This window comes from Strongyloides ratti (assembly GCF_001040885.1).
Source record: "Strongyloides ratti genome assembly S_ratti_ED321, chromosome : 2".
Classification (NCBI taxonomy): Eukaryota; Metazoa; Nematoda; class Chromadorea; order Rhabditida; family Strongyloididae; genus Strongyloides; species Strongyloides ratti.
In genome coordinates, this window is record NC_037308.1 from 3891164 (window position 1) to 3915886 (window position 24723).

Genomic DNA, 24723 nt, shown 5'->3' on the forward strand with positions numbered 1-24723 from the left:
ATCGTTTTAGGCAAAAAAATTAGCAAAAAATGTTAATATTTTTAAATATTTTATTTTTATATTAAACATAAAACTTTTATCTAAATCTACAAACAATAATTAACTTATTTCCCTTTTTGGTTACTCCAAAACCAACTTCTTTGGTATTTGGGGAAAAAAGAGCTTCCTCAAATTTTGTAATAGCCTTTCTTAAACGGGGGTTTTTGTTCGATCTTACATAATCATTATACCACCTATTCATTTGTGTGCTACCAAGTGGTGGACTGTTAATGCCAGAAATTTCTCTAAAAAGCTGATTCTTATACATTACTTGTGAAAATTCATTTGGTCTAATATTCAATTCGGATTGTTTTTGTGCTTGTTTTTCAATTTTTTCATTGTATATAACTGGTCTAGCTCTTAGCAATGCCCTATACATATTTAATTCTTTTAAAAGCTAAAAGTTTTAATTTTAATATAATAAAAATTATCTACTTACTCTTGGTTTCATGTCTTCGTAATTTCTTTTTGAAAAACATTCAAAATGACAGTTTTGCCATGCTACATACCAAATTCTTTTACCATTTTGATCTTTTCCCAAGTACGATTTTTCTGATTTAATTTTAGAAAATTTAGCTAAGTCTTCAACACATATTGTGGCTAATTTATAAGTAGGATAGAAACCACTATTACATACAAACATTACTTTATCCATCATCTGACCTAATTTTATGAGATATTTGCTTTGTTTAAATGGTAAACTTTCAACTCCTTCTTTGTGATATCTTTCATAATACCCAACATTTCGAGTATCAATAAATCTAGTTTCATTAAACAAACCATCCAATTTAAAAAGAACATACGCTTTTGGTACATACTTATAGTCCTGCAAAACATTTGTAAATAAATCTTTTTTTCTTTCAAAAGGTCTTTTTGTAAAGAATCTATAAGTTCTTTGATTATTTCTCATGTATATTTTGTATGGAATTATTAAAAAAAAATGTTCAAAAGATTGTATAATAAAATTCATTAAAAGTAAAATAATAAAGTTCCAATACATTTTTAAAAAAATAAAAATATTAAAATGATTATCCATTCATTACACATTGGTTTTTAAATGTTAAAAAAAAATTAAAAAAAGGTTAAGTACATATATAAATTTTTACTAAAATTAACAATATAAAATTAAATTTAGATGAATTGTTAATATCATTAAACTTTTTGCCATAAAATAACATTTGATTGAATAACATATTTTTTAGATATATGCTGTATTTTTTAGTAATAACAACTTTATCAAAAAAGTGAACTTTTTACACAAGAAGTGAAAAATTTCTTAAAACTTTTTCAAAAATTAATATAAATATAATAATAATTATACTTAAAACTAGCATTTTTTTTAAAAATATTTCTATAATTTATTAAATTTTTAATGAAAAGGTTATTTAACCACTTACTTTGCACTTTAAAATAATTTTTTTTTGTGATTTTTTAGAATAGACAAATTAAATAAATGTAATACATTATTTTAATAAATAAATTACAAAATTTTAACCTATTAACAATATTTAATAGCAACAGTTAAAAATTTGTTTATGTATTTAATTAATAAAATTACTTTAAAAAAAAACAATTACAATAAAAGTTATTTTAAATTTAACAACTTATATGTGTTTTTATAAATTTATACTGTAATTTTTATCATATATTTTAAAATCAATAATGTACTTTAGAATATATAATTATTTTTTTTATAAAAGAAAAAGTAAATCAAACGAACTAGTGATAAAAAATTTATATACTTATAATAATCATATTAATTAATTTTCACGAATTTTCTATTATTAGTGCTAAAATAATTAAATATACTTTTAACATTTACAAGAATCATCCAAATTATATTAATTAAATATTTCAATTTAAATAATTTAATAGAAAATAAACAATTTAAATTTATATAATAAATTGTTTTAGACAAAAAAATTAGCATAAAATGTTAATATTATAAAATTTTCTATTTTTATATAAAATATAAAACTGTTATCTAAATCTACAAATAATGACTAATTTACTTCCACTTTTAGCAATTCCAAAACCAACTTCATGTGTTTTTGAGGAAAAAAGTTCTTCTAAAAATCTTGTTATAGGTTTCTGTAAACGGTGATTAAATTTGACTCTTTTATAATCATTATACCATCTATTCATTTGTATGTTACCAAGTGGTGGACTATTAATGCCAGAAATTTCTTTATAATTTACATTCTTATAATATATTTCTGAAAATTCCCTTGGTTTCAGATGAATTTCAGATTCTCTCTGTGCTTGGCTATCAATTATTTCATTATATTTAACTGGTTTAACTCTTAATAGTGCCCTATACATATTTAATTCTTTAAAAAGCTAAAAAAATTTTATTATATTTTAGTAAAAATTATTTACTTACTTTTTGCTTCATGTCTTCGTAATTTCTTTTTGAAAAACAATCAAAATGACAGTTGTACCATGCTACACACCAAATATTTTTTCCAGCGCGATCATTTCCCAAATACTTTTTTTGTGATGTAAAGCTAGAATATTTAATTAAGTCTTCAACACATTTTGTGGCTGATTTATAAGTAGGATAGAAACCACTATTACACACAAACATTATTTTATCCATCATCTGACCCAATTTTATGAAAAATCTATTTTTATTATAGTCTAATTTTTCAATTGAATTTTTTTGGTTAATTCTTTCATAATACCCAATATTTTGAGTATCAATAAATCTAGTTTCATTAAACAAACCATCCAATTTAAAAAGAATATTCGATTTTGGTATATAATTATAGTCCCGCAAAATACTTTTAAATAAATCATTTTTTTTATTAAAAGGTCTTTTTGTAAAGAATCTATAAGTTCTTTGATTATTTCTCATGTATATTTTGTATGGAATTATTAAAAAAAAATGTTCAAAAGATTGTATAATAAAATTCATTAACAGTAAAATAATAAGGTTCCAATACATTTTAAAAAAAAAAATTTTTTAAATGATTATCCATTGTTTCATACATTGCTTTTTAAATGTTATAAAAAAATAAAAAAAAGGTTAAATACATATAAAAATTTAAATTTTAAAAAATTTTTAATATCATAAAACTTTTTGCCACTAAATATCCTCGAATTAAATAAATATTTTTTAATTTTTTTAAATGTTTTTTATAGATTAATGATGAATAATAACAACTTTATTTATAAAAGTGAACTTATTATACTAGAAGTAAAAAATTAAAATAAATATAATATAATTATATTTAAAACGAATATTTTTTTTATAATTCATAAAATTTTTAATAAAAAGATTGTTTAACCACTCACTTTGTACTTTAAAATAATTTTTTTTGTGATTTTTTAGAAAAGAAAAATTTAATAAATATGATATATTATTATATAAAAGTAAATAAAAATTTTTAATCTATTAATAAAATTTAATAGTAACTGTTAAAAATTTTCCTTTACTAGCAATACCAATACCAATTTCTCTAGCTCTAGAAAGAAATAATAATTGAAAATGCTTTACAGTACTTTTTCTAGAAAATGGTGTAATTCTGTTTTCTAAATACTTGTTATACCATTTATTGACTAATAAATTTCCAAATGGTTTACTAATTAACTCAATAATTTGAACAGATTTTTTTATATTTTTGTCAGGTTTTGTTGAATTACTATATTTTTGGGCAATTATTTCTGCTAGAAATGAAAGATTATCATTTAAAAAAAGTTGACCACGATTATATTCACTTCTTATTATGTTTATTTCCATCAACATCTAAATTATGATTATTTAAAAAAATAAATTTTTTACTTACTTTTGCTTTCATTACATAAAAATTTTTTTCTGAAAAACAATAGTAATAACATGTTCCCCATACTTTATACCAATACGTTTTTGCTCTTGAATTTTTTCCTAAAAGATTAGCTTGTGATTTTAATTTAGAATATTTATTTAAATCATCAATACATTCTGATGCTGTCTTATAATTAGAATAAAAACCTAAGTTACACACAAATTGTTTTTGTCCAGAAAACATAAATAAACTAATTATATGTATATTTGCTCTAAGTTTAATTATTTCTATGCTGTTTTTCATTGAAAGCCTAAAATATTCACCATTATTTGTAATTGAACTAAATTTATTTCCATCAATTATTCCATCTAACTTAAACAATAAATATTGTTTTGGTATATCTGAAAACCTTTTTGCAATTTCTTGAGCCATTTCTTTTTTACTATTGTAGATTGTAAAAAAACAGGAATATACTTTAAAATTAGTTCTTATATTTTTTGTATATGAAATTACTACAAAATTGCCTCCATAAATTGATACAATAAAATAAATAAACAAGAAAGTAACAAAAATCAACTTCATTATTTTTTATGTCAAATGTTAAAAAAAATTACTAACTTTATAATTTTTTAATTTAAATATTTTCAAATTGGTAAATAAATATTAAACAAATATACATTTTTTTAAGAAAAATAAACTAAAAATATGAAAATTAAAAGTTTAATAACAATTTTATGGTGAATCAATTTTTGTACTTATTTAATCTTTATTTTTTAGAATTTTAAATTTTTTTTAAATTTCAACAAAATATTATACTAAATAAGTACTAGTAATGGTAAACTAATAAAATAATATATTATAAAAAATTTTTTAAAAAAAAAAAACTTACTATTAAATTAAATTTAAATTATTTGTAAATTATCATTTTCAGTATATTAAATAAAATATATTTTTAATACACTATTGTTATATAATTTTTTTAATTTAAAATTATGTAACTTTTCTTGAGTTTTAACTTCATTTAATCATTTGTAATTTATTTGTAAAAAATTTTTTATGACAACGCCTACTTCCAATTTTATGCTAAAAATCAATATTTTATAAACATTAAATGATTAAATAAAAATTTTTGATCCACTCAAATGGATTTAGCTTTAAAATTCTTTAATAACTTAATTTTGTTCAAACATTTTATATTGATAAAGATAATGTTAATTAGTTATACTATATAACATTTTACTGAATATCATTAAAATTATTTTAACTATGCTAACATTTTGTTTTTAAAAAAAAATATAATTTTTAAATTATTTTTTTATAAACATATCATTCAATTTATATTTGCAATAAAATATATAATCAAATATTTTAGTTTTTACATAAAAAAATCTAAAATATTATATTAAAAAAAATGAAATAAAAAAAATATTTTTTTTTGATAAATTTTAATTTATAATTTTTTTCACTATATTTTAAAAAAACTTTATAACGTACTAAAATTAAATAACTTGTAATATAAATTAGTAATATAAATTGTTTATTTTGTTTAAAAAAAGTAGGAATATATCTTCATGAATTAACAAATGATTTATATATTATCGTTATCTTATTATCTCATATGTTATAGTTAATTTATTTCTATTAAAGTTATATTCCTAAACTTCATTCTTTACAAAAAAAAAGTTTTTTACTATTTAATAAATTTTACCATTGTTAAATTAATTGAATATGAATGTAATATATAAATAATTTGATAAATGAGAAATTCCAATGCCAATACTTTTTGTTGTAGGAGATAACAAAAATCTAAATTGTTTTGTCTCTGGTTTTTCTAAATGATATTTGCCTTTTACTTTTAAATAATCATTATAGAGATTATTTATAACTACACTAGCAAATGGTGAATTGACAATAGTAGAAACTTCATGCAAATTTTTAGTATAAATGACGTTATATGATACGCTTTTTAGTTTTTGATTTTCTTTTATACGTTTAAGAGCTATTCTTTCAAGATCTTGACTTTGTGCAAGAAGTCCACCACCATACCTTTTTCTTAGTGCGCTTAATTCTCTTAAATACTAAAATAATTTTTTGATAAATTATACACAGAAAACTTACTCTTAATTTCAATACATCAAATTTAAATTGTGAAAAGCATTTGTAATTACAATTCATCCAAACACTATTCCATATACCAGCACTAAAATGATCTTTTCCTAAAAGCTTATATTGTGTTGTTATCTTAGAATGTTTCATTGTCGTAGTAGCACATATAGAAGCATATTTAAATAGTGGAAAGAAGTTTTTATTACATTCAAACATTCTTTTATTTCCAAATGGATGCAATTTTACTGGGATTTCAGTAGCTGGAAGAGTAAAATATTTTATTTTACTGCCTAAAGAAACTCTAATAAGTTTCTTATCTTTGTGAGTATCTATAATTTTATTCTCAAAATGTATAGCCATTTTTCTTAATAACAAAAAATTTATTGGCATATTTCTGAATTCATATATAACTTGTCTCATCAAATCTTTCATTTCATTATACATTAAACTATTGTATAAATAACTACTTAATCTTGGTCCTTTAAATTCTTCATAAGGAATAACTAGATAAACATTATCATAAGCTCGTATAACAAAATAAATTAAAAGACAATAATAAAATATTAAATTCATTTTTATAAAACAAAAAATATTAAATGGTATATTATATTGTATAAAATTTATTTAAAAATTATTTTAAATTTAAACAAAATAAAGGTTAAATACATACATACTTATTTAATAAAAAAAGTTTTATATAAAAAGTTAATAAACTATTTGATTCGTGATTGATCTTAATTTTAATAATTAATCATTAATAAATAATTTTAGAACATTAAAATTATTGTTGAACTATAACTTTAAACATGTTATAGATTTATTAAATGTATCGAAAAAAAATTTAAAAATTTAATATTTTAATTTTGTTAGATAAAAAACTAAACTTTTTGATGTTAAATTATAAAAATAACTATATTATTAATAATTTAAAAAATAAACGTACAAAATATTAATTTTTTGTCAAAAATTATATATAATACATTTGTATAAAAAATATATTTGATAAATTAAGTTTTTATATTTTAATGTTTTTATCAAATTAATTAATTTTAAAGATTTTAAAAATTCAAACACAATAAATAACTTTTTTTAACTGTTGGAAGTAGCAACAATTTAAATTGTTCTGATTATAATTGTTTTTCTAAGATTTATTTTTTTTAAGTTCACTTTGTTTTTTAAATATGCATTATACTATTTATAAACATGTAAATTAGTAAATGATAAACTAACAATAGCAGTAACTTCATGTATTTTACCTCTTTTATTATCTTTAACTTTATAGCTTTATAAAATCTAACATTTTTTTTCTAAATGATGTTCTGCTAAATATTCTAAAATTTTGTTTACATTAAATTGTAAAATTTTGTAGTTTCTTCTTAACAACTGCAATTTTTTAAAAAACTAAAATAATTTTTTTGTAAATTATGTTTTACAATCTTACACTTATTTTCAAATTTTCAAAGTAACTTTTTAAATATCATTTATAATAACAATATTTTTAAACATTTATTCAGATTCTAGAAGCATAAAAATATTTTCCTACAAGTTTATATTGTGATTTTGACCATATTTTCTATAACTTTACAAAATATTTTAACTTTTTTAATATAAAGAAACAAAATCTTTATATAAAAATAAAAAGTTTTTTTTTCACATGTGACAAGTTTTTACTTGAAATTTATTGAATGGAAAGGTTAAATATGTTAATTTACCTTTTATTCTGACTTTGAGATATCTTCAATTTCTTTAAAAATTATTCAGTATGTTTTCCAAACATAGAGATTCTTTCATTAATAGCAAATGCTTATATGATACTTCTAAAAAGTCAAGTAAAACTTCTTGGATTAAAAATTATAAACTCTTTAAATTTCTTCCCTGGAAAGCATATTTGTTTGATCGTTAAAAATTTTAGTAAATGAAAGTGACAACAAAAAAAACATTTTCAAAAGTCTGCGTAGAAAAATTATAAAAAAACTTTAAATTCTTTTTTATAAAGCAAAGAATATTAAATGAAATTCATATTTCAATAAATTTTTATAACAACCAATTTTAATTTAAAAAAAAAAGTTTTAAATAAATACATATTTTATAAAAACAAAACTTTTTTTCTAAAAATATTAAATTGATTTACTAGTAATTACTTTCACTTTTTATAGTTAATTGAGTAGTTTTGAAAATCCAAATTAATTGTTTAACTATTTTTATAAATATTTTATGTACTAGTTAATTGCAAATAGGAAGTTTTAATAATTTAATATTTTAATTTTATTAGCTAAATAAATAAATTTATAAAGTAAAATTGTAAAATCAATTTTAATAGTAATTGTTTTAATGGTTCAACATATAAAAAAAATTTTATGTTATTAATAGTTATTTGTATAAAAAAAAGTACAGGTAAATTTTTTAAAATACTATTTTAAAAAATTCGAGTTAATTTTATTTTTACAACTCTATCACATTTTATTTTGTTTCTTCAAAAAAATTACTTAAATGCAAAAACAATAGATATTGTTTTTTTTTCTAGAGTAATTCCAACTCCAACTTCCCTTACTATTGGAGAAAGTAAAAATCTAAACTGGCTTGATTCAACTCTGCTTATTTTAAATTTGTTATTTTTATTTTTTTTCGTTTCTAAATAGTCGTTATACCATTTATTAACTTGTAAACTAGCAAATGGTGGACTAGCAAAAGCAGCAACTTCATGTATTTTAGTTTTTTCACTACCTTTTATTAAAAGTTGATTTGACTTAGCATTTTTTAAAGCTTGCTTTTCTGCCATAGTTTCTAAATAAAAATTTATTCTAAGTGGCCTACCATTGTATACCTTTCTTAACATATATAATTCTCTAAGAAACTATTATAAAATTATAAAAAAATATGTTTTTAAAACTTACTCTTGTTTTTAATTCTTCAAAGTGATGTCTTGAAAAACAATCATAAAAACATTCACTCCAAACACCAATCCACATTCTAGATGCATAAGGATCTTTTCCTAAAAGTTTGTATTGTGATTTTACTTTACTATATTTTTCTAAAAGTTCACAAAAATAGATAGCTTCTTTTAATGTTTTATATAAACTTTTATTACAAGAATAATAAAATTGTGTACCATATTGAGAAAGTTGAACTGGAAATTTATTTGATGGAAGAGTTTTAAATATTGATTCACCTTTTAAATTAACCTGAAGATATCTTCCATCATGACGTGTATCATTTATTCTGTTTCCAAAAGTTAAAAATTCTTTTTTTAATAATATGTCTTTAAAAGGTACTTGTGGAAAGTCAAGTATAACAGCTTGCATTAAATTTTTTTTTTTACTAAAAAGCATTCCATGATATTCATATCTACTTGAATGACCATTAAAATGTTCATTATATGGAACCGTTAAAAGAACATTTTCGTAAGATTGTGAAATAAAAAAAGTTAAAACAATAATAAAAAATATCAAAATCATTTTTATAGAGCAAAAAATATCAAATAAAATATTTTATTATAAAAATAATTATTTATAAATCATTTTTAATTTAAATAAAATAAATTTCAAATAAGTACATATTAAATTAAAAAAAAGCTAGTTTTTATGAAAAGTTAATAAATTTTTTTATTTCTGATTATTCTCAATTTAACAAATTAATTTTAAAGAGGTAAATTTAAAATAAAAATTGACTGTTTAAATTTTTTCTATAAAAAATTTAATAAATTAGTTTATTATAAAAATAATTATTTTAATAATTATTTTAACGACTAAGTATGTAAAAAAAATTTTATATCATCAAAAATTGTTTAAAATTTATTTGCATAGAAAAATATTCATTTTGAAAAAATAAATTATTATAAAATTTAGTTCATTATATTTTAATATCTCTATAAAATTTTTTTGTCTTTATTAAAAGACTAAATGAATGTTAATACAATAGTTAATTTTTTTCTATATAAATAAGCTCCAATTCCAACACTTTTTATACGTCGAGAAAATAACAAATAGAATTGTCTTGATTCCTTTTTATTTATTTTATTAAAATCGGTTTTTTCCTCTATATATTCGTTATACCATTTATTCATTTGTACACTAGCAAGTGGTGGACTAGCAAAAGTAGCAACTTCATGTACTTTACTTTTTTCATCATCATATACAAAAAGTTTTTTTTTTTTAGCATTCCTCAATGCATGATTTTGTGCAATAATTTCTAATGCTTTATTGTATTTGATTGGAGAATGATGTAAAATAGTTCTTAACATACCTAATTCAATAAAAAGCTATGATAATTTTTTTTATAAATTATATTTTACAAGCTTACTCTTTTTTTCAATTCTTCAAAGTGATTTTGTGAAAAGCATTTATAATAACAATTTCTCCAAACATCTCTCCAAATTTTAGAAGCAAGAGAATAGACTCCTAAATGTTTATTTTGTGTTCTTAAACTATCATATTTTTCTAAAAGTTCACAATATATTTTAGCTTCTTTATATGTATTAAAAGGGCTTCTATTACAAAAAAAATATTTTCTTCCATGATACGGAACAAATTCTATCACAACGTTATTCGATGGAAGAGTTATGTATTTTGATTTACCATTTATTTGAACTTGAAGATATCTGTGATCTCTACGAGTATTATTTACTCTTTCTCCAAAAAATATTAATTTTCTTTTTAATAATATATTTTTATATGGTACTTCTGGAAAGTCTAGTGAAACTTTCCGTATTAAATTTTTTAAATTCATAAAAAATTTTCCTCGATATACATATATTCTTGATAGACTGTAAAAATGTTCAGTAAAAGGAACGGAAAAAAAAACATTTTCGTAAGATTGTAAAATAAAATAAATTAAAACAATAGAAATAATCATCAAATTCATTTTTATAAAGCAAAAAATATTAAATAAAATATTTTATTAAAAAATAATTATTTATAAATCATTTTTAATTTAAATAAAAAAAATTTTTAATAAGTACATATTGAATTTAAAAAAATTAGTTTTTATGAAAAGTTAATAAATTATTTTATTTATAATTACTCTCAACTTTAAAAATTGATATTCAATAAGTAATTTTGAAATCAAAATTAATTGTTTACATTTTTTCTAAAAAAAATTTTATAAAATAGTCAATTATAAAAATAAATATACTATTAATTATTTAAAGGATTAAATATGTAAAATAGTATTTTACATCATTTAAAATTATTTAAAATTTATTTGTATAGAAAATATTTATTTAAAAAAAAAATTTTTATAAAATTTATTTTAATATAATTTCATAACTTCATAAAAAATTTTTTTATCTTTATTTAAAAGACTAAATAAATGTTAATACAATAGATAATTTAGTTCTGTATAAATAAGCTCCAATTCCAACACTTCTTACATGTGAAGAAAATAATAAAAAGAATTGACTTGATTCTTTTTTACTTACTTTATAACTATCGGTTTTTTCCTCTATATATGAATTATACCATTTGTTCATTTGTACACTAGCAAGTGGTGGACTAGCAAAAGTAGCAACTTCATGTACTATACTTTTTTCATCATCATATACTAAAGGCTTGTTTTTTCTAGCATTCAATATTGCATGATGTTGCGCAATTGATTCCATTGTTTTATTGTATCTGATTGTAGAGTGATGTAAAAAGGTTTTTAACATATATAATTCAGTAAAAATCTATGATATTTTTTATAATTAATTATATTTTACAAGCTTACTTTTTTTTTTAATTCTTTAAAGTGATTTTGTGAAAAGCATTTATAATAACAATCTTTCCAAACATGTCTCCAAATTTTAGAAGCAAGAGGATCGATTCCTAAATGTTTATGTTGTGTTCTTAAACTATTAAATTGTTCTAAAAGTTCACAATTTTTTCTGGCTTCATAAAATGTTTTAAAAGGACTTCTATTACAAAAAAAAATTTTTTTTCCATGATACGTGTCAAATTCTATCACAGAGTGATACGATGGAAGTTTTATATACTTGTATTTACCATTTATATGAACTTGAAGATATCTGCGATCTGTACGAGTATCATTTACTATGTTTTGATAGGTTATTAATTCCCTTTTTAACAATATACTTTTACGTGGTACTTCTGGAAAGTCTAGTGTTACTCTCCGTATTAAATATTTTAAATGACTAAAAAATTTTCCTCGATATTCATATGTACTTGATCGACTGTTAAAATGTTGATAATATGGAACAGAAAAAAAAACAATTTCGTGAGATTGTGAACAAAAATTAATTAAAACAATAGAAAAAAATATCAGATTCATTTTTAAAAGGCAAAAAATATTAAATAAAATATTTTATTATAAAAATAATTATTTATAAATTATTTTTAATTTAAATAAAAAAAATATAAATAAGTACATATTGAATTAAAAAAAAAGTTAGTTTTTATAAAAAGTTAATAAATTATTTTATTTATAGTTACTCTCAACTTTAAAAATTGATATTCAATAAGTAATTTTGAAATCAAAATAAATTGTTAAATTATTTCTATAAAAAATTTTATAAATCAGTTAATTATAAAAATAAATATAATATTAGATATATAAAGAATTAAATATGTAAAATAATATTTTATATCATAAAAATTATTTAAAACTTATTTGCATAGAAAAACATTTATTTTAAAAAAAAAAATTTTTTGTCTTTATTTAAAAGACTAAATGAATGTTAATACAATAGATAATGTTTTTCTAAATAAATAAACTCCAACTCCAACTTTACTTATATCTGGAGAAAGTAATAAATAAAAATGATTTGATTCTTTTTTACTCTTTTTCATATTTTTATTTTTATCAACATGCTCTTCTAAATATGAATTATACCATTTATTAATTTGTAAACTAGCAATTACTGGACTAATAAAAGCAGCAACTTCATGTATTTTAGTTTTTTCATCATCACGTATTAAAGGTTTGTTTTTTTTAGCATTTAATAATGCATGATGTTGCGCAATAAATTCTAATTTTTTTTTGTATCTGATTGGAACATGATGAAAAGCAGTTCTTAACATATCTATTTCCTTAATAATCTATAATAATTTTTTTATATAAATCTTATTTTGCAGGCTTACTCTTCTTTTTAATTCTTCAAAATGATTTTGTGAAAAGCATTCAAAATAACAATTTCTCCAAGTGTTTCTCCAAATTCTAGAAGCAAGAGAATTTTTTCCTAAAAGCATATGTTGTGATTTAAATTTACTGAATTTTTCTAAATATTCACAAAATATTCTAGCTTTTGTATATGTATTAAAGGGGCTTTTATTACAAATAAAATAATTTTTTCCACGATGCATGTAAAATTCTACCACAACGTGATGAGGTGGAAGAATTATATATTTAGATTTACCATTTATATGAACTTGAAGATATCTGTGATCTCTACGAGTATCATTTACTATGCCTTCATAAGTTATATATTCTCTTTTTAATAATATACTTTTAAATGGTACTTCTCGAAAGTCTAGTGATACTTTCCGTATTAAATTTTTTAAATTATAAAATATTTTTCCTCGATATTCATATCTACTTGAGCGACTGTTAAAATGTTGATAAATTGGAACAGAAAAAAAAATATTTTCGTGAGATTTTGAAACAAAATAAATTAAAACAATAGTAAAAATTTTTAAATCCATTTTAATAGAGCAAAAAATATATAATAAAATGTTATATTATAAAAAAAATTGTTTTATAAATCATTTTAAATTTAAATAAAATAAGTACATGTTCAATAAAATTAGTTTTTTATAAAAAGTTAATAAATTATTTCACTTCTATTATTCACAATTTTAAAACGTGATTTTTAAAAAATAATTTTGAATCTAAAATATAATGTTTCTTTATTTCTATAAAAAAATTTATAGATAAGTCAATTTTAAAAATAAATATATTATTAATTATTTAAAAGATTAAAAATACAAAATAGTATTTTATATCACCGAAAATTATTTAAAATTTATTTTTGTATAAAACTATAAATTTTTTTAAAATTAATATTTTTATAAAATTAAATTGATTATATTTTAATATCTCTATAAAAAAATTTTTATCTTTATTTTAAAGACTACATGAATGTTATCAAAATAGATAATGTTTTTCTATATAAAATAACTCCAAATCCGACTTCAGTTATACCTGGAGAAAGTAATAAATGAAAATATTTTGATTCTTTTTTCCTTTTTTTTATACTATTATTTTTATATACTTGCTCTTCTAAATATGAATTATACCATTTATTAATTTGTAAACTAGCAAGTACTGGACTAATAAAAGCAGCAACTTCATATATTTTATTTCTTTCACCATCAGATACTAAAAGTTTGTTTTTTTTAGCATTCATTAATGCATGATTTTGTGCAATAAATTCTAATGTTTTATTGTAACTGATTGGGAAGTAATGGTTAATATTTCTTATCATATTTAATTCTCTAAGAAACTCAAATAAAATTTTTTAAAAATATGTTTTTAAAACTTACTCTTATTGTTAATTCTTCAAAGTGATTTTGTGAAAAGCATTTGTAATAACAATCTCTCCAAGTGTTTCTCCAAATTCTAGAAGCAAGAGGATTTTTCCCTAAAAGTATATGTTGTGATTTGAATTTACTGAATTCTTCTAAAAGTTCACAATATATTCTAGCCTCTCTATATGTTTTAAAGGGGCTTTTATTACAATAAAAAGTTTTCATTCCACAATGCATGTAAAATTCTACCACAACGTGATGAGGTGGAAGAATTATATATTCAGATTTACCATTTATATGAACTTGAAGATATCTGTGATCTCTACGAGTATCATTTACTATGCCTTGATAAGTTATTAATTCTCTTTTTAATAATATACTTTTATATGGTACTTCTGGAAAGTCTAATGAAACTTTCCGTATTAAATTTTTTAACTTAAAAAAATTTTTTCCTCGATATTCATACCTACTTGAATAACTGTTAAAATGTTGATAAAATGGAACAGAAAAAAAAACATTTCCGTCAGAATTGGAAGCAAAATAAATTAAAACAATAGTTAAAATACTTAAATTCATTTTTATAGAGCAAAAATTATTTAATAAAATGTTATATTATAAAAATAATTCTTTTATAAAACATTTTTAATTTAAACAAAATAATTTTCAAATGAGTACATATTCAATAAAAAAAAAATAGTTTTTTGAAAAGTTAATAAATTATTTTACTTCTGAACATTCTCAATTTTGAAACTTGATTTTCAAATGTTAATATTGAAATAATTATTGATTGTTAAATTTTATCTGTAAAAAATTTTATAGATAAATCAATTAAAAAAATAATTATATTAAAAATTATTTTAATGATTAAGTTTGCAAAATTGTAGTTTATATCATCAAAAATTATTTAAAATTTATTGAAATAAAAAAAATTAATTTTTTTAAAATAATATCTTTTAAAAATATTATTTATTTTATTTTAATATTTCTCTGTAATTTTTAATGTTTTTATTTAAAAGACCACATAAATGTTAATACAATAGATAATGTTTATATATTTTTAAACTCTAACTCTAACATAATTAATATTTGGAGAATGTAATGAATAAAACTGTCTTGATTCTTTTTTATACTTTTCCATACTATTATTTTTATATACATGTTCCTCCATCAATTATTATATCATATATTAATTTGTAAACTAGCAAATGGTTGACCGATAAAAGCAGCAGCTTTATGTAATTTACTATTTTGATTACCTGCTACTAAAATTTTGGTTGCTTTAGTATTTGTTGATGCATGATATTCTGTTATAAATTCTAAAGTATCATTATGTTTGATTTGGAAGTGATGAAAAACAGTCCTTAACATACATATATCTCTAATAATCTCTAATAATTTTTTTATAACTTATATTTTACAAGCTTACTCTTTTTTTTAATTCTTCAAAGTGATTTTGTTTAAACCATTTATAATAAAAACTTCTTCAAATTCTTGAAGCAATAGAATATTTTCTTAAAAGTCTATGTTGCAATCTTAAACAACTAAATTCTTCTAAATGTTCACAATATATTTTAGCTTCTTTATATGTTTTAAAAAGGGTTCAATTGCAAAAAAAATATTTTTTTGCATGATACGGGACAAATTCTATCACAACGTGATTTGATGGAAAAATTATATATTTTGATTTACCATTTATTTGAACTTGAAGATATCTTTAATTTGCACAAGTATAATTTACTATGTTTTTATAAGTTATAAATTCTCTTTTTAAGAGTATACTCTTATATGATATTTCTGGAAAGTCTAGCGAAGCTTTCCGTATTAAATTTTTTAAATTATTAAATATTTTTCCTCGATATTCATATCTACTTGAGCGACTGTTAAAATGTTGATAAAATAGAACGGAAAAAAAAATATTTTTTTGAGATTGTGAAGAAAAATTTTATAAAAAAAAGAAATAATTATCAAATTTATTTTTATAAAGTAAAAAAAATTATATATATCATTTTATTATAAAAATAATTATTTATAAACCATTTTTAATTTAAATAAAATAAGTTTTAAATAAGAACATATTTTATAAAGAAAAGTTAGTTTTTACATAAAGTTAATAAAATTTTTATTTGTAATTACTCTCAGTTTTAAAAATCGATTTTAAAGAGGTAATTTTGAAAAAAAATTGATTGTGAATATTTTTAAATAAAAAATTAAATAAATTAATCAATTAAAAAAAAATTTATATTAATAATAAATTTATCTATTAAGCATGTAAAATAGTATTCTAAATCACCAAAAAATAATATTAAATTTATTTGTATATAAAAATATTTATTATGAAAAAAAAATATTTTTACAAAATTTAATTCATTACATTTTAATATCTCTAAAAAAATTTTTTTGTCTTTATTTAAAAAACTACTTAAATGTTAATACAATAGATAATTTGCTTCTATGCATAGAAACTCCAACTCCAATTCCAACTTCACTGATACTTGGAGAAATTAATAAATGAAATTGTTTTGATTCTTTTTTACTTTCTCTATTATTATCATTTTTTTCCTCTAAATATAAATTATACCATTTATTAACTTGTAAACTAGCAAGTAATGGACTACTAAAAGCAGCAACTACATGTATGCCACTACTTTCAGTACCTTCTACAAAAAGTTTGTTTTTATTAACATTCCTTAAGGCATTATGTTGCGCAATAAATTCCAAAGTTTTATTGTATGTGATTGGGAATACATTGTTTATATTTCTTAACATACATAATTCGTTAAATATCTATAATAATTTTTTTTATAAATTATATTTTACAAGCTTACTCTTTTTCTAAGTTCCATAAAGTGTGATTGTGAAAAGCATTTATAATAACAATCTTTCCATACACTTTTCCAAACTCTTGAAGCAAAAAGATCACTTCCTAAAAGTCTTTGATGGTATTTAAATGGGTCAAATTCTTGTAACATTTCACAATATATTTTAGCTTCTTTATATGTTCCAAAGTAGCTTCTATTACAAATAAAATATTTTCTTCCATGATAAGGGACAAAATCTATCACAATTTCATTTTTTGGAAAAATTATATGTTTAGTTTTACCATTTCTATGTGCTTTAAAATATATGCTATTTGTAAGAATATTATTTGCTGTGAATTCATGAGTTATAATTTCTTTTCTTAATAATATATTTTTATATGGTACTTCTGGAAAGTCTATCGAAGCTTTCCGTATTAAATATTTTAAATTTTTAAATATTTTTCCTCGATATTCATATCTAATTGAGTGACTGTTAATATGTTCATTAAATGGAACAGAAAACAAAAAATTTTCGTGAGATTGTAAAGCAAAATGAATTAAAACAATAGTAAAAATTTTCAAATCCATTTTTATAGAGTAAAAAATATTTAATATAATGTTGTATTATAAAAATATTGTTTTATAAATCATTTTTAATTTAAATAAAATAAGTACATATTCAAAAAAAAAGTTAGCTTTATATGAAAAGTTGATATATTATTTTACTTGTGATTATTCTCAATTTTAAAACTTATCTTTAAAAAAAAATTTGAATCTAAAATATAATATTTAATTATTTCTATAAAAAAAATTATAGATTAGTCCATTATAAAAATAATTATATTAATAATTATTTTAAAGATTAAATATCAAAATTGTATTTTATATCACCAAAATAATTTAAAATTTTTTTGTATAGAAAAATAAATATTAATTTTTAAAAAATTTAATTTACTTTATTTTAATATCTATATGTAATTTTAAATGTTTTTATTTAAAAGACTAAATAAATGTTGATACAATAAAAATTGTTTTTTTTATGTATATAAACTCCAACTCTAACTTAATTTATACTTGGAGAAAGCAATAAATAAAACTGTTTTGATTTTTTTACTCAGTTTTTATTACTATTTATATAAAAATGTTTTTCCATATATGAATTTTACCATTTATTTATTTGTAAACTAGCAATTACTTGAATAATAAAAGAAGTAACTTCATGTACTTTACTTTTTCCAACATCACGTATTAAAGGTTTGTTTTTTTTAGCATTTAATAATGCATGATTTTGCGCAATAAATTCTAATGTTTTATTGTATCTGATTGAGAAGTAATGGTTAATATTCCTTAACATACATAATTCCTTAATAATCTATAATAATATTTTGTATAAATTATATTTTACAAGCTTACTTTTTTTTTTTAATTCTTCAAAACGATTTTGTGAAAAGCATTTATAATAACAATTTCTTCAAATTCCAAAAGTAATAAGATATTTTCCTAAAAGTCTATGTTGTGATCTTAAACAACTATATTCTTCAAAATGTTTACAATAAATTTTTGCTTCTTTATATGTTTTACAAAGGCTTCTGTTACAAGTAAAGTATTTTTTTCCATGATACGAGACAAATTCTATCACAACGTGATTCGTTGAAAGATTTATATATTTCGATTTACCATTTATATAAACCTGAAGATATCTTTGCTCTCTACGAGATCACTTACACTTTCTCTAAAAGTTAAAAACTCTCTTTTTAATAATATACTTTTATATGGTACTTCTGGGAAGTTTAGTAAAATCTTCTGTATTAAATTCTCTAAATTATTAAATATTTTTCCTCAATATACATCTCTACTTGAACGACTGTAAAAATGTTCCTAAAATGAAAAAGAAAAAAAGCATTTTCGTGAGATTGTGAAGCAAAATAAATTAAAACAATAGTAATAAATATTAAATTCATTTTTATAAAGCAAAAAATATTAAATAAAATATTTTATTATAAAAATAATTAATTATAAATAATTTTAAAATTAAATAAAAAAAGTTTTAAATAAGTACATATTTAAAAAAAAAACGTTAGTTTTATATATAAGTTAATAAACTATTTAAAATTTATTTGAATAAAAAAAAATTAATTTTTTAAAATTAATAATCTTAAAAAATATAATTTTTTATATTTTAATATTTATCTTTGATCTTATTTTTTTTTAAAAAAAAACTACGAAAATGTTAATACAATAGATAATTTTTTTCTATATATAGAAACTCCAACTCCAACTTCTTTTATACGTGGAGAAAGTAACAAATGAAACTGTTTTGATTCTTTTTTACTTTTTCTATTTATATCAGTTTTTTCCACTAAATATAAATTATACCATTTATTAACTTGTAAACTAGCAAGTAATGGACTACAAAAAGCAGCAACTTCATGTATGCCACTACTTTCAGTACCTTCTACAAAAAGTTTGTTTTTATTAACATTCCTTAAGGCATTATGTTGCGCAATAAACTCCAAAGTTTTATTGTATCTGATTGGGAATACATTGTCAAGATTTCTTAACATACATAATTCTTTAATAATCTATAATAATTTTTTTTATAATATATATTTTACAAGCTTACTCTTTTTTTAAATTCTAAAAAGTGTGATTGTGAAAAGCATTTATAATAACAATCTCTCCATACACTTTTCCAAATTCTTGAAGCAAAAAAATCTTTTCCTAAAAGTCTTTGATGGAATTTAAATGGACTAAATTCATGTAACATTTCACAATATATTCTAGCTTCTTTATATGTTTTAAAGTAGCTTCTATTACAAATAAAATATTTTCTTCCATGATAAGGGGCAAAATCTATCACAATGTCATTTGTTGGAAAAATTATATGTTTAGATTTACCATTTCTATGAGCTTGAAGATATATGTGATCTGCACGAGTATCGTTTACTATGCCTTGATAAGTTATAAATTCTTTTCTTAATAATATACTTTTATGTGGTACTTCTGGAAAGTCTATCGAAGCTTTTCGCATTAAATGTCTTAAATTATTAAATATTTTTCCTCGATATTCATATCTACTTGAGTAACCGTTAAAATGTTCATTAAATGGAACTGAAAAAAAAATATTTTCGTGAGATTGTGAAGCAAAATAAATTAAAACAATAGTAAAAATTTTCAAATCCATTTTTATAAAGTATAAAATATTTAATATAATGTTGTATTATAAAAATATTGTTTTATAAATCATTTTTAATTTAAATAAAATAAATACATATTCAATAAAAAAAGTTAATTTTATATTTAGAGTTAATAAATTATTTTACTTGTAATTATTCTCAATTTAAAAATTTGATCTTTAAAAAGTAATTTTGAATCTAAAATATAATATTTATTAATTTCTAAAAAAAAATTTATAGATTAGTCAATTATAAAAATATTTTTATTAATAATTATTATAAAGCTTAAGTATCAAAATAGTATTTTATATCACCGAAAATAATTTTAAAATTTTTTTGTATAGAAAAATAAATATTACTTTAAAAAAAATTTAATTTAATTTATTTTAATATCTATATGTAAATTTTTATGTTTTTATTTAAAGGACTACATAAATGTTAATACAATAGATAATGTTTTTTTTATTTACATAAACTCCAACTTCTCTTATACGTGAAGCAAGTAATAAATAAAACTGTTTTGATTTTTTTCACTCAATTTTAATAATTATTTATATAAACATGCTCCTCCATATATTAATTATATCATTTATTAAATTGTAAACTAGCAAAAGGTAGTCTGATAAAAGGAGCAACTTCGTTAACTTTACTTTTATTTACTAGCTACTACTAAAAGTTTATTTACTTTAACATTCATTAATGCATGGTGATGCGCTATAAATTCTAAAGTTTCATTACGTTTGATTGGGAACTGATGAAAAACAGTCCTTAACATACATAATTCTTTAATAATCTTTAATAATTTTTTTTATAAAGTATATTTTATAAGCTTACTCTTTTTTTTAATTCTTCAAAATGATTTTGTGAAAAGCATTTATAATAACAATTTCTCAAAATACCAAAAGAAATAAGATATTTTCCTAAAAGTCTATGTTGTGATCCTAAACAACTATATTCTTCAAAATGTTTACAATATATTTTAGCTTCTTTATATGTTTTAAAAAGGCTTCTATTGCAAAGAAAATATTTTTTTCATGAAACGGGACAAATTCTATCACAGCGTGATTCGATGGAAAATTTATATATTTAGATTTATCATTTATATGAACTTGAAGATATCTTTGCTCTTTACGAGATCATTTACTCTTTCTCCAAAAGTTATAAATTCTCTTTTTAATAATATAATTTTTTATGGTACTTCTGGAAAGTCTAGTAAAATATTCTGTATTAATTTTTCTAAATTATTAGATATTTTTCCTCGATAAACATACTTAATTGAGTGACTGTTAAAATGTTCATTAAATAAAACGGAAAAAAAAATATTTTTTTAGGATTGTGAAGCAAAATAAATTAAAACAATGATAAAAATTTTCAAATCCATTTTTGTAGAGTAAAAAAAAAATAAAATAATTTATTATAAAAATAAATATTTATAAACTTTTTTTAATTTAAATAAAATAAGTTGCAAATAAGTACATATTAAATTTAAAAAAAAAGTTAGTTTTTATAAAACGTTAATAAATTTTCTTACTTGTGTTTATTCTTATTTTAAAAAAATAATTTTAAAGAGGTAATTTTGAAATAAAATTTGATTATTTAAATTTTTTTATAAAAAGTTTAATAAATAAGTTTATTATAAAAATAATTATAGTAATATTTATTTTAACGATTGAGTATCTAAAATAGTATTTTATATCACCAAATATTATTAAAAATTTTTTTGTATAGAAAAATATTTATTTTTTTAAAATTTAATTCTTTATATTTTAATATCTCTATAAAAATTTTTTTGTCTTTTTTTAAAAGACTATTTAAATGTTAATACAATAGATAATTTATTTTCATATAAAATAACTCCAATTCCAACTTCACTTATACGTGTAGAAAGTAATAAATAAAACTGTTTTGATTCTTTTTTACTTTTTTTATTTTTATCTTTATTTTCATTTAAAAATGCATTATACAATCTATTAATTAATAAACTAGCAAATGGTGGACTAGCAAAAGCAGCAACTTCATGTACCTTACTTCTTTTAGTACCTACTACTAAAAGTTTGTTTGCTAATGCATTTTTTGATGCATGATGATGCGCTATAGTTTCTAAATTTTTGTTGTATCGGATTGGAAAGTGATGTAAAATATTTCTTATCATATTTAATTCTCTAAGAAACTAAAATAAAATTTTTTAAAAATATGATTTAGAAACTTACTCTTATTGTTAATTCTTCAAAGTGATTTTGTGAAAAGCATTTATAATAACAATCTCTCCAAGTATTTCTCCAAATTCTAGAAGCAAGAGGATATTCTCCTAAAAGTCTATGTTGTGATGTTAAACTACTATATGCTTCTAAATATTCACAAAATATTCTAGCTTTTGTATATGTATTAAAAGGGCTTCTATTACAAATAAAATATTTTCTTCCATTATGCATGACAAATTCTACCAAAACGTGATGCGGTGGAAGAGTTATATATCTGGATTTACCATTTATTTGAACCTGAAGATATCTGTGATCTCTACGAGTATCATTTACTATGCCTTGATAAGTTATTAATTCTCTTTTTAATAATATACTTTTATATGGTACTTCTGGAAAATCTAATGAAACTTTCCGTATTAAATTTTTTAACTTAAAAAAATTTTTTCCTCGATATTCATATGTACTTGAATGATCGCTAAAATGTTGATGAAATGGAACGGAAAAAAAAACATTTTCGTGAGATTGTGAAGCAAAATAAATTAAAACAATAGTAATAAATATTAAATTCATTTTTATAGAGCAAAAAATATTTAATAAAATATTTTATTATAAAAATAATTATTTATAAATAATTTTAAAATTAAATAAAAAAAGTTTTAAATAAGTACATATTTAAAAAAAACGTTAGTTTTATATATAATTTAATAAACTATTTAAAATTTATTTGAATAAAAAAAAAATTAATTTTTTAAAATTAATAATCTTAAAAAATATAATTTTTTATATTTTAATATTTATCTTTGATCTTATTTTTTTTTTTAAAAAAACTACGAAAATGTTAATACAATAGATAATTTTTTTCTATATATAGAAACTCCAACTCCAACTTCACTGATACTTGGAGAAAGTAACAAATAAAACTGTTTTGATTCTTTTTTACTTTTTCTATTTATATCGGTTTTTTCCACTAAATATGAATTATACCATTTATTTACTTGTAAACTAGCAAGAAATGGGCTTCTAAAAGCAGCAACTTCATGTATGCCACTACTTTCAGTACCTTCTACAAAAAGTTTGTTTTTATTAACATTCCTTAAGGCATTATGTTGCGCAATAAACTCCAAAGTTTTATTGTATCTGATTGGGAATACATTGTCAAGATTTCTTAACATACATAATTCTTTAATAATCTATAATAATTTTTTTAAAAAAATATATTTTACAAACTTACTCTTTTTTTAAATTCTAAAAAGTGTGATTGTGAAAAACATTTATAATAACAATCTTTCCATACACTTTTCCAAATTCTTGAAGCAGAAAGATCATTTCCTAAAAGTCTTTGATGAAATCTAAATGAACCATATTCTTCTAAAAGTTCACAATATATTCTAGCTTCTTTATAAGTTTGAAAGTAGCTTCTATTACAAATAAAATATTTTTTTCCATGATAAGGGACAAAATCTATCACAATTTCATTTTTTAGAAAAATTATATGCATAGTTTTACCATTTCTATGTGGTTGAAAATATATGCTATTTGTAAGAATATTATTTGCTGTGAATTCATGAGTTATAATTTCTTTTCTTAATAATATACTTTTATATGGTACTCCTGGAAAGTCTAGCGAAGCTTTCCGTATTAAATGTTTTAAATTATTAAATATTTTTCCTCGATATACATATCTGTATGAGTAACTGTTAACATGTTCATTAAATGGAACGGAAAAAAAAATATTTTCGTGAGATTGTGAAACAAAATAAATTAAAACAATAGTAAAAATTGTCAAATCCATTTTTATAGAGTAAAAAATATTTAATATAGTGTTGTATTATAAAAATATTGTTTTATAAATCAATTTTAATTTAAATAAAATAAGTACATATTTAAAAAAAAAGTTAGCTTTATATGAAAAGTTAATATATTATTTTACTTGTGATTATTCTCAATATTAAAACTTTATCTTTAAAAAAAAATTTTGAATCTAAAATATAATTTTTAATTATTTCTATAAAAAAATTTATAGATTAGTCAATTTTAAAAATAATTATATTAATAATTTTTTTAAAGATTTAACATCAAAATAGAATTATATATCACTGAAAATAATTTAAAAATTTTTTTGTATATAAAAATAAATATTAATTTTTAAAAAATTTTATTTATTTTATTTTAATATC

At 19.4% G+C, this 24723-nt stretch overlaps 13 protein-coding genes across 13 annotated transcripts; all 13 read right to left on the reverse strand.

The window, feature by feature from the left end:
* Positions 1–76: 76 nt before the first annotated feature.
* SRAE_2000124700 (CAP domain-containing protein) lies at positions 77–1075 on the reverse strand (the record flags this gene model as incomplete). Its single annotated transcript, XM_024652176.1, has 2 exons — positions 77–436; positions 479–1075. 2 exons carry the CDS (start codon positions 1073–1075, stop codon positions 77–79), a joined length of 957 nt encoding a protein of 318 aa, XP_024505779.1.
* Positions 1076–2019: 944 nt separating this feature from the next.
* SRAE_2000124800 (CAP domain-containing protein) lies at positions 2020–2986 on the reverse strand (the record flags this gene model as incomplete). The annotated part of the gene is made up of 2 exons (XM_024652177.1): positions 2020–2379; positions 2423–2986. The coding sequence occupies 2 exons, from the start codon at positions 2984–2986 to the stop codon at positions 2020–2022; spliced, it is 924 nt and encodes a 307-aa protein (XP_024505780.1).
* A 450-nt stretch (positions 2987–3436) lies between these two features.
* On the reverse strand, positions 3437–4388 carry SRAE_2000124900 (CAP domain-containing protein; the record flags this gene model as incomplete). Its single annotated transcript, XM_024652178.1, has 2 exons — positions 3437–3787; positions 3828–4388. 2 exons carry the CDS (start codon positions 4386–4388, stop codon positions 3437–3439), a joined length of 912 nt encoding a protein of 303 aa, XP_024505781.1.
* A 1136-nt stretch (positions 4389–5524) lies between these two features.
* Positions 5525–6485, reverse strand: SRAE_2000125000 (CAP domain-containing protein; the record flags this gene model as incomplete). Its single annotated transcript, XM_024652179.1, has 2 exons — positions 5525–5884; positions 5925–6485. The coding sequence occupies 2 exons, from the start codon at positions 6483–6485 to the stop codon at positions 5525–5527; spliced, it is 921 nt and encodes a 306-aa protein (XP_024505782.1).
* Positions 6486–8394: 1909 nt separating this feature from the next.
* On the reverse strand, positions 8395–9367 carry SRAE_2000125100 (CAP domain-containing protein; the record flags this gene model as incomplete). Its single annotated transcript, XM_024652180.1, has 2 exons — positions 8395–8766; positions 8807–9367. 2 exons carry the CDS (start codon positions 9365–9367, stop codon positions 8395–8397), a joined length of 933 nt encoding a protein of 310 aa, XP_024505783.1.
* A 440-nt stretch (positions 9368–9807) lies between these two features.
* On the reverse strand, positions 9808–10772 carry SRAE_2000125200 (CAP domain-containing protein; the record flags this gene model as incomplete). The annotated part of the gene is made up of 2 exons (XM_024652181.1): positions 9808–10170; positions 10212–10772. 2 exons carry the CDS (start codon positions 10770–10772, stop codon positions 9808–9810), a joined length of 924 nt encoding a protein of 307 aa, XP_024505784.1.
* A 439-nt stretch (positions 10773–11211) lies between these two features.
* Positions 11212–12176, reverse strand: SRAE_2000125300 (Hypothetical protein; the record flags this gene model as incomplete). Its single annotated transcript, XM_024652182.1, has 2 exons — positions 11212–11574; positions 11616–12176. 2 exons carry the CDS (start codon positions 12174–12176, stop codon positions 11212–11214), a joined length of 924 nt encoding a protein of 307 aa, XP_024505785.1.
* Positions 12177–12571: 395 nt separating this feature from the next.
* On the reverse strand, positions 12572–13546 carry SRAE_2000125400 (CAP domain-containing protein; the record flags this gene model as incomplete). The annotated part of the gene is made up of 2 exons (XM_024652183.1): positions 12572–12943; positions 12986–13546. 2 exons carry the CDS (start codon positions 13544–13546, stop codon positions 12572–12574), a joined length of 933 nt encoding a protein of 310 aa, XP_024505786.1.
* A 428-nt stretch (positions 13547–13974) lies between these two features.
* On the reverse strand, positions 13975–14947 carry SRAE_2000125500 (CAP domain-containing protein; the record flags this gene model as incomplete). Its single annotated transcript, XM_024652184.1, has 2 exons — positions 13975–14346; positions 14387–14947. 2 exons carry the CDS (start codon positions 14945–14947, stop codon positions 13975–13977), a joined length of 933 nt encoding a protein of 310 aa, XP_024505787.1.
* A 1839-nt stretch (positions 14948–16786) lies between these two features.
* SRAE_2000125600 (CAP domain-containing protein) lies at positions 16787–17757 on the reverse strand (the record flags this gene model as incomplete). The annotated part of the gene is made up of 2 exons (XM_024652186.1): positions 16787–17155; positions 17197–17757. The coding sequence occupies 2 exons, from the start codon at positions 17755–17757 to the stop codon at positions 16787–16789; spliced, it is 930 nt and encodes a 309-aa protein (XP_024505788.1).
* Positions 17758–19388: 1631 nt separating this feature from the next.
* On the reverse strand, positions 19389–20353 carry SRAE_2000125700 (CAP domain-containing protein; the record flags this gene model as incomplete). Its single annotated transcript, XM_024652187.1, has 2 exons — positions 19389–19751; positions 19793–20353. The coding sequence occupies 2 exons, from the start codon at positions 20351–20353 to the stop codon at positions 19389–19391; spliced, it is 924 nt and encodes a 307-aa protein (XP_024505789.1).
* Positions 20354–22152: 1799 nt separating this feature from the next.
* Positions 22153–23116, reverse strand: SRAE_2000125800 (CAP domain-containing protein; the record flags this gene model as incomplete). The annotated part of the gene is made up of 2 exons (XM_024652188.1): positions 22153–22515; positions 22556–23116. The coding sequence occupies 2 exons, from the start codon at positions 23114–23116 to the stop codon at positions 22153–22155; spliced, it is 924 nt and encodes a 307-aa protein (XP_024505790.1).
* Positions 23117–23373: 257 nt separating this feature from the next.
* Positions 23374–24338, reverse strand: SRAE_2000125810 (CAP domain-containing protein; the record flags this gene model as incomplete). Its single annotated transcript, XM_024652189.1, has 2 exons — positions 23374–23736; positions 23778–24338. The coding sequence occupies 2 exons, from the start codon at positions 24336–24338 to the stop codon at positions 23374–23376; spliced, it is 924 nt and encodes a 307-aa protein (XP_024510876.1).
* Between the last annotated feature and the right edge of the window lie 385 nt (positions 24339–24723).